This window comes from Hibiscus syriacus, unplaced genomic scaffold (genome assembly GCF_006381635.1).
Source record: "Hibiscus syriacus cultivar Baekdansim isolate YM2019G1 unplaced genomic scaffold, ASM638163v2 tig00110540_pilon, whole genome shotgun sequence".
NCBI lineage: Eukaryota > Viridiplantae > Streptophyta > Magnoliopsida > Malvales > Malvaceae > Hibiscus > Hibiscus syriacus.
Genome location: NW_024062772.1, coordinates 197,574 through 207,243, shown reverse-complemented (window position 1 = coordinate 207,243; position 9,670 = coordinate 197,574). Strand labels below are relative to the sequence as shown.

The window sequence follows — 9,670 nt, the reverse complement described above, 5'->3', positions numbered from 1 at the left end:
ATTGCTTCCAAACCCGCCACAATGACACGTCAAAGCTTTATTCTCAAATTTTCCCTCATTTTCTCGCAATACAAGCACGCCCATCCATACCTTGATCGCCTAGTAAATCGTTCCGCCAATGACTCTTGCCAAGCAAACAACAAGGAAATCAACCGGCAGCAAGGCTCCACGTAAGCAGCTAGCTATTAAAGCCCTCGGAAATCAACACCGGCGATCGGAGGAGTGAAGAAGCCTCACTGATTCAGGCCTGAAACCGTTGCGCTGAGAGAAATCAGGAGGTACCAGACGAGCACTAAGCTTCTGATCAGCAAGATCCCTTTCCAGAGGCTGGTGAGAGAAATCGCTCAAGATTTCAAAACCGATCTGAGATTTCAGAGCAGCGCTGTGGCGGCTCTTCAAGAAGCTTCCTAGGCTTACCTCGTCGGACTATTTGAGGACACGAATCTCTGTTCTATTCATGCAAAGAGGGTCACGATCTTGCCTAAGGATATCCAGCCTGCTAGGAGGATTAAAGGTGAGAGGGCTTAGGATGTTTGCTTTGATTTTAGTTTACTGAATGGATGAAATTGGAGGAATTCTGATATTAATTTGGACATGTTCTTAGACGATAACCGTTGGATGCAGTCGGAGGTAGAGTCGATTACAGTCGACGGTGTCAGAAGGAGAAGACGATCAAGGCGGAAGTGGGAAGACTACTTGAGATCTGATTTAAAAGATTTAACCCTTACCGAGGACATGACCTCTGATAGGAAAGTATGGAGAATTAAGACCAATGTAGCCGAGTAGTGTGAGTCACAGCCATAGGGTGTAATATCTCTGTCTTCTTTTTAATGCATTTGTAGTAATTTCCATGAATTCTAGTTTTTATACTTTTATGTCATTGGAATTTATGAAGGATTAAAATTAGGGTAGCGAAGTAGTGTTGTTTTAGTTTAGGTTTTAACCCATTTGACTTTATTCCTTTTCGTAACTTGCTATCGTTGACTTCTGTGTATTCTCCTCTTCAGGTTTCCTCTTTTTAAATTTAGTCGGGTCTTATGTTTCTGTCTATATGCATAGATTTTTACGTATGGATTTATTTGCAGGGATTACTTCCCATTATATACACTCATATGAAGACTGCATTATGGAGATTGTTCAAATATGTATTTATTTATTTATTTATTTATACATACATTGCATTTTATCTTTATTTTTAATTTTTTGACTGTCGGAGGTCTTTTACGGAAACTGCTCTCAACCTGGCGTTGAGGGCAGCCTACTACCCTACCTTCCCCTTACCCCATTGCATATGGGAATAGAGTTTTGTTGTTGTTGTCGTCTTTGTTTGATCTTAATTTGCTTTCTCGGTGATTGTTGATGCAAAATCGTTGGAATTTGAATGTATTCTTTTATATTTTGATTGATCATTTAAACTTTTTTTTTCATTATATCTATGTTTGGAGACTCTAGATATCTAACCATTTTATCATATGCGCTGTGACGATCCAAAATTGACTTGAGTGGGAATTGGTGTTGACCTGAACCCGAGTTGAACCTAGAAATTGTAGATCTGAACCCTACCTGAGAACGATCTAAATCCAAATTGAACCGAAAATATGATACCCGAACTCGAATTGAATTCGAGTAATATGAACCCGAACCCAAACCCGAGATAGACCTGATAAATAACTGGTATTACTCGACCTGTTTTCAACCTGACCTGTTATGGCCCTTACCTGTAAATGATCCGACTTGTTATTGATTTGATATGATATTTACCTGACTTGATATTTACCTAACTTATATATATCATTGTTGAAATTATAAGATTTTAAGTTTATAATAAATCATACTAATTAACATGATTAATTTTTAAATATTATAATAAAATATTAATTATAATAATTATTTTATAATTCTTATGTTATAAATCTTCAATATAATCATTAATTTTATTTTATTAAGTAATTTATTTATTGAACGTTATTAATTAAATTAATTATAATGATTACAAGTTAGAATAATTTATTGACATTAAACTTGATTAATAAAATTATTTTAAATTTAAGTTATATAATTTAATTTATGTAAAGAAAATTTATCTAACAATTATAACATATATAAAACATAATATAAAAGATTAATTTAATTAATATTGATAACGTAAATAATATTTGATCTAAAATTTGAATAACATTTGATTTATTACAGTTAAATACAATAAGATCACAATAAAATGAAAAAAGTGTTTTTTAAGTTATCTGATCTTGTAACAAAAGTTTTATAAGGCTAAAAGCCTAAATTTGCTAGTAGAAATTTTTTTATCGAGCTTTTGTATCAAAATATCTACATGCTGCCAATATTGTTAAATTACAAGCAACTTTTCAGCCCATAATTTAACATGAGTAACAATATAGGAAAAAATGACAAGTTACAACAATTTATTTAAGTCAGACCAACAAAATAAATTAGAAGGCATCAACAGGCAACATGTAGCAAATAGCATGCAGCAATAGCTAACATTTATGCATTAAATAAGCATGCAGTCAGTGGTAAAGTCGAAGGGAATACGATAGTCAACAGTACCAAACATTTCCGACTTTACCAAACCCTTACAGAATCAAGCATTCAACATAGTTTATAATAACAGAAACAATATCAAGCAGAATGAGGAAAAAAGCAGCAAAAAGCATTTAGAATGAGGCTTGTTGTAACTTGCAAAGTACCCTACAAAAAATAAAAACATTAGTAAACAATGGTTTCAGTTACTATTAAACATAATAAATATAATAAGTCATTAGTAAATAGAAATTACCTGTAAAGGAAAGAAACAAGACAAAATCTCTAATTCCAATGGTTTCATTGACTGTTAAACAACCTAAAAAATTAAAAGGAAAATTAAAATAACTAATAAACAATTTGAAATATTAATGACATTATCATAAAAAAATAAAACAATTTGACATACCTTTACATAGAAGACTCATTAACCACAGTAAGATATTCTTCATCCTTATCTTCCGACTCAAAAGCATACAACCAATTACGAATTGTTATAATAATCTCAACATTTTAAAGTAAGAGTTTAGCTCTTAATTTGTTCAAAATTTGACCTTCATACTAAAGGACAATTCAGATGCAACTGAAATAATTGGAATAGCCAATATATCTCTCGCCATGCGAGAAAGTACCGGAGATCAAATACTTTGATTTTTTCAATACTCCAAATTATCAAAGTCAGATTATCCAGTATGAGCGAAAAGGGGCAAAACTGATGTAAGAATCAACATCATATAGTCCATTCCTTGAAGCAGCTAAATTGACATCAAAATTCTGAAAAATAAAAGACAAAAATTAGTAAATGAAAACATGAAATAAATAAGATAAATTCAACTCGAAATTATAATAACTAACCTGAAATATATGATTTTCTAAATATTCGAAGCCGATTGGAACTGGAGTCACTTTTGCCTAAGGATGCATTACTTTGGACAGAAAAAGAAGAGGAAGAACCACAAGGTGCATTTTTTGAATAAAATATATATAACTCAAGAAACTCATTATAAATGAAACTTACCCTCGTTGAACCTCATCCTTAACATAAAGAACATTGTACAACTCTTTCAGAAGTTGCAATTTAGGATTGAGATCAAGGATCTTCTGTATCAATGATTTTGCCTCAGGAGAAAACAAAGGTGGACAACAAAACTGGGCAACACTAATCTGCACATTGTCAAAAGGATTGCTTAGAAGTTTCACAGTTATATCAGCACCCCTACTAAATGCTCAAGGTGCAACATTAAGTTCAATTCATCTTAGCAAGACATATACTAAATGGTAGGATTTTACAATATTGATATAAACAATTACATATTTGAGATAGCAGCCTCCATTATTCTATATGCAAAGGCGCATGAATTACAGTTTCAGCACTGGATGCAAGTCTGACAAAAAGATTTATAAGTACAAAATGGGAACATGTATACATGGCAAAGCACTCATCGCAACTCAAAAGAATGGAAGAAAAAACTACATCATTGCAACATAGCTCTAGACAAATAGCTTAATAGCAATCTTTCTACAAATGTTGGAAAACTTATTTACTAATAATAAAGTACATTGCAAATTATCAATGTGTAAATTAACGGTGCAAAAATGATGGAAATAACCTTCTAGTACAAGGTTGGAAGGTCTATCTCATCAAATGGGAGATACCCGGCCATTATAACAAAGAGAATGACTCCACATGACCGCACATCAGCAGCCGCACCATCATAACCCTCATTGCCAAACACCTGATGGGGATTACTTTACCATGAGATTTAACTACATAAGATAAATTAAACCTATGCATTTGAACCGTGTTTAAACATAATTTTGAATAACTTGGTTCTGATTCAGTGCTGACCAGCTCTCAGCAACCATGAAAAGGAAACTACAGATATTAGTGAATTGTCATGATGAAAAACACAGTCAACAACCATCAATAAAAAACATGCAATATCAAAAGGGAATAAATAGAATTAACATGCAAGGACTTATCAAGAAAAACCCTGAAAGTTAACCATCCTAGGTTTGCCATTCATAACTCTATTTCAGCACTAACATCCCAGATACTCTTATCATCTCAGTCCATTGTCCCCCAAGCAAACATCACAAACTAATGATAAAAGAGTATTATTTTCGGGATCTTTTTCAGTTTCTCCAGAGCTGTAGCTTCTGTAATATTAAACTGCTTAATACGTATTTACTGATTCAACTCTCGTAATAACTGATAAAAAGTATGTTAAGCCAATTGCTAATTATCTGAAGGAGTGCAACGGAGAGGAATACTAAACAGCTATGGAGAATGGAAAAAATGATAACCCAATTGAATTTGGGATAAAGAAAAGGGTTCTCGGATTTTCCAGCAACCAACTAAAAAAAATTCTCAATGATAATAATTTCCCTAATAACCTCAACATAGTATTTATAATATAAATGACTGTCCCTTTTTCCCATATATATGGGTAAGGGGAGGTAAGATAGTAGGCTACCCCCAACACCAAGTTGAGAGCAGCTTATGGCTGTCCCTTTTTCCCATATATATGGGGTAAGGGGGAGGTAAGATAGTAGGCTACCCCCAACACCAGATTGAGAGCAGCTTCCGTAAGAGACCTCTGAATTATGAAATGCCCTCCGTGGGACTCGATCCCACGACCTCAAGGTTAAGAACCTTGTGCTCTACCAACTGAGCTGGATGGTCATTTCATAGTATTTATAATATAATTCTCACTAATAAGTCCTATTTAATTAGAACTCTTACTAAGAACACTACACTAATCACTAATAAGTCCTAATAACTGAATAGTCAAAATGATTATTTGAATAAATGGTGGAGACTAATTTACATATTATACCATTTATTTTTTAAAGGTCAAAACATTTTTGACTTCGATGTGTGGAAGGAATATATACAAAGAACATATACATTAATTTTCCTAGAGGAATTTATTCTTTTTTGTTATTATATTACATGTTTTCACTTCATAAACGAAAACAAACGAACATAATTTAGTTCAAATATATTAAGAAATAATAACAAAATAAAGCAAATACAAATAAGGAAATGATAAATCCATGTCCTCAAGACACACATAGGATCATGTCCTTCGTCTTCTTCAAACCATAGCTTTAAATTCACTGGGGATTTAGGGTACTTCTTCAATCTTAAAACATAACTTTTTGTTCATCATCCATCTTAGTTTGGTTGTTGATTTCCAAGCATGAGGCCAAAGTGGATATGAGGGAAGTGCGCCCACTACGAACATAAATAATAAAAGAAGTCAGTGTGTATGATCAAACTTGCATGAATTAAGCCACCTTGGTGGTAAAGAAATTGTTATTTCTGAAGGTCTCACGTTCGAGCACGAAGTATGTAGGAGTATACAATATCAAATGACTGAGAGTCTTTGAACATATATTACTTATGTTTACCCGAGGCTAATAAAAAAATGAACTTACATTCTTAGCAGCAGTGCTGAATGCTTCCCTGTGGCTGATATCTGGATTGTTGGCCTTGATCCTTTGGATCTCCTCTCTACAGCAGTTTCCATATAAAATTAATCTATGGTAAATTTATCACCCAAACAAACTATTACAAAAAATAACACCCGTTTGAGATTATTTTTCGAATTGACACCCTTTTGTGCTACGTATGATAAATGTATTTTTTTTGTTGCAAGAAGTGTCTTCTGTCTACGTGACTGCATAGGTTGGACTAAAATGAAATAAAAAGAGAAAGAAGTAGAAAATGAAAATTTTATATGAATTTTGTCCAGTACATTTCAAAGACACGTATTCTCATGAGTATGAGTTAGACGACAACAACGACCTATGTGTATTGGTCTTATCTTCAATCATTCAGTTACTACATATTTAAAACGCTATATTTAAACATTTGAAGAAAAGAAACTCAATCCACACTGTATAGAATTTGAGAAACATGCTATTTTTTGAGTTGTCATGTTCATATATCAAATTTTTTTAAATGTTTAAATATAACTTTTAAACATATCTTTTTTTGAATTAATCACTGGTATTTAATCTATTGACCGACTAATCTAGATCGGGTACTGCAGAGGTGAGGGCGATCCTCCCAACCCAGTTTGCTCCATTCGCAAACGCTAGGATTTGAACCCCTGACCTTGCTTAAGGGATCTAGTGTCTCATCCTACTACACCAACTGATTGTTGGTACCTTTTAAACATATGTTAATCGAGTAGCTGAATATAAAACTATTTGAATCGATGTCGCTTGACTCATGCAGATATGTGGCATAAAAAGGTATCAACCCGAAAGATAATCTCAAATATTATATTTGAATAAGAAACCAAATATATCGCAGAAACCCTATCATGTATTAGAATTATAGTGTGTTTCTTACTTTATGAACTGATTGTATGCAGATGGCACTCGCTGCCTCTTCTCAGGAGCTGAAAGTGAAAGTAAGCAGTACATTTACTTAAAGAAAAAGAGAAAGAGTGTAGTTTAAAACACAGATTTGGTTAACTTACGTCGATTAACAACCCTTTCCTCGGTAACATTTCTTGAAGAGAGCTTGGTGTTGTTGCATTTGGAAGATGAACCCAGATCCATCCTGTGATTTTGTGCTGCATAACTGGGTGCCTATAGACAAAGACGAAAGTAAAATTTATGTCAAGAATACAAATCTAAGTAGTGACGATCTAGAAATATTTTCTAGGGTGGGCACATGTGTATTAATAACGAAAATTTTTTATATGGGATAAACATAAATAAAATTTTAAGGTTCCCCACTTTCTATAAAATGAACAACTAACGTAAGAAAATTTAGATTCTAGGGTGATTATGTACATCCGCCACTGAATCTAAGAAGTTGTAGTATAAATTTAAGGGTACAAAATTATAAATTTTTAGGGAGTGTGAAATTAGAAACATCAATAAAATTACAAAAAGAATACTTAAACTATATGAGAATTTAAAATTTATGATTGATACTACAACATCCCAACAACCCTCGGTTCATTATTTATAAAAAAAATATAAATTTAACTTTTTTAATAGTTTAAAATAATTACAAGATATTATATGTTAAATTTTTTTAATCTATTAATAATACATACATCAAATAAATATTGTTCATACCTAAAACATCTAAAAAAATTTAATACTTTCTTTTAAGACTAAGATGACTAGATGGGTTAATTTCAAATTTAAGATTATAGTATCATATAGGTCACACATGAACCATTTGCTTTCCCATTTAGCATTGGTGTAGCTTTGGCCAAAAATGGATTAAAAGAAGAGATAAAAGATTAGTCAACTGATCTGAAATGATGTTTGGAGAGAGAGAAAAGGACCAAAACCAGCATTGAAGTGACTGAGTCAGTTAGAATTGTAGTGTCGTTTAAGGAACAGAACCCAGTTTTCCCAGATCCCCTAAACCAAAGGGTTTCTTTTTTCTTTCCTTTGTTTCCACAGTTGAAGACAAAAAAAAAAGCAAAAAAAAAATCGCTAAACCTAAGAACCCTAAGCTTACATGTCAATCAAGTCAAAGCTACCCAAAGCAGCAGACCCTAAAAATCTTCAGGGAACAGTTGTGTTTATAGGTTTAACCATGGCGGCTGCTAGGGTTTCCATTTTCCAGTGAGTAATGAAAAAAAAAAATAAGAAATGATATCTCCATACATATCACCTGAACATCTTGCCATGACAGTGACTGAAATGCAGCCGCCATGTTCACAGACCATAGATTAGTGCAGTGCCCGCATCGGACTGTCACAATATCAAACAGGCTGCTGCATGGAACACTCACCTGCTTATTCATAAAATACCCTTAGCAAATCAAAACCCAGATCAAAAAAGTCACAAGAAGAAGTAAAGGGATGAGCTTTCTTTATGGTTTTGTGGGTTTTTTTTAAAGATTCTCATGGATAGTTAACACTCAAACATCTTTGTGAACCTGATATTCGAACTCAGAATTTTTAGAAATAACAATTGTCTGTTTAACCGTCGAGATCTTAATTCGAGCTTGTTTTGGGGTTTGATAGAAAGAAAGTTTTTTGTTCCTGGGAAAATGATCAAAGCCAGAAGAGTAGATCTTGTTTGTGTTGATTTTCCCCAATAGCTAAAGAAACTGAGTTAGCAGAAGAAGCAGGCTGTGGCAGTGTTTTTAGCAAGAGAAAGGTATGTAACAACAAAGGGAGTTGAGGAGTTGTCCTCATCAGATTATCACCATCGATACCATGATTTTAGGTCTGATATATACCAACACGCATAAAAGAGCAAAGGCATAAACGAAACGGATCTCTCTCTCTCTGAACTCACATTCTCAAACTGTTCTTCCTTGTCTTTTTTATACCACCGGCAGACTACCGTAAATTGACCAATTACGATTCTCCGTCCAAATCAACAACTATAAAATAAATATTAAGCAATCTCCAAGCTCTTTTGATTTTGCCCTATGGGTCTTTGTGTTATTACTTTTCCTTTGACTGCAAAAGAAGCAGCAGCAGAAGAAGGAAAAGTAAAGTCTTAACGACTGAGACCTTACTGCTGAAAAAAAAAAACAAGAAACCCCAGAGAAGAAAAGCAATAGATTTCACCGAAACAACGGCAGCTTTTATCAGGATCTAAATTATTCTTTCTTGTACCATATATACATGGATAATTGCATATGCATATTTATATGTAGGTGTATGTATGTATGTTGGTATGTATGTATGAGATCAGATACCGCAAGCACTATGTTGCAGACGTTGCAAGGGATATAGCAGAGCTGCTCCGGCGCAACCTCGACGCAGGTCGTCGACATGTCTTTCGAGAAGAAGATAAAAAGGAGAAAAGAGCCTTTGTTTTCTCAATTCCTTTGCTTTAAAACCGGGCTATGTATCACAACAGTATATTAAATGTCCTTCATTTATAGAAAATTTTATTCTGAGAGAGAGAGAGAGAGAGAGAGGTTGGGACGAAAGAGATGGATAAGATCCAAAGAGGGTAAAATACAAAAGAAAATGCTGCTGATCACATAGGGTAAGAGAAAAAAAAAGGTTAAAATGTATTACTAGTGCCCACGGCAAGCATCAAATGCATGAACTTGAGAGGAAACAAAGGTGGTTTTTCTTATGGGTAACATGGTTTAGTTAGAGATGTAAAAACCATTCATTGC

At 33.6% G+C, this 9,670-nt stretch overlaps 1 protein-coding gene across 1 annotated transcript; it reads right to left on the bottom strand.

Moving 5' to 3' along the window:
* Window positions 1-5,599: 5,599 nt before the first annotated feature.
* On the bottom strand, window positions 5,600-9,421 carry LOC120130313 (axial regulator YABBY 5-like). Its single transcript, XM_039147565.1, has 6 exons — window positions 9,239-9,421; window positions 8,198-8,317; window positions 7,038-7,149; window positions 6,908-6,956; window positions 5,986-6,061; window positions 5,600-5,782 (listed from the first exon to the last, which is right to left on the bottom strand). The coding sequence occupies exons 1-6, from the start codon at window positions 9,314-9,316 to the stop codon at window positions 5,723-5,725; spliced, it is 495 nt and encodes a 164-aa protein (XP_039003496.1). The 5' UTR covers window positions 9,317-9,421; the 3' UTR covers window positions 5,600-5,722.
* Between the last annotated feature and the right edge of the window lie 249 nt (window positions 9,422-9,670).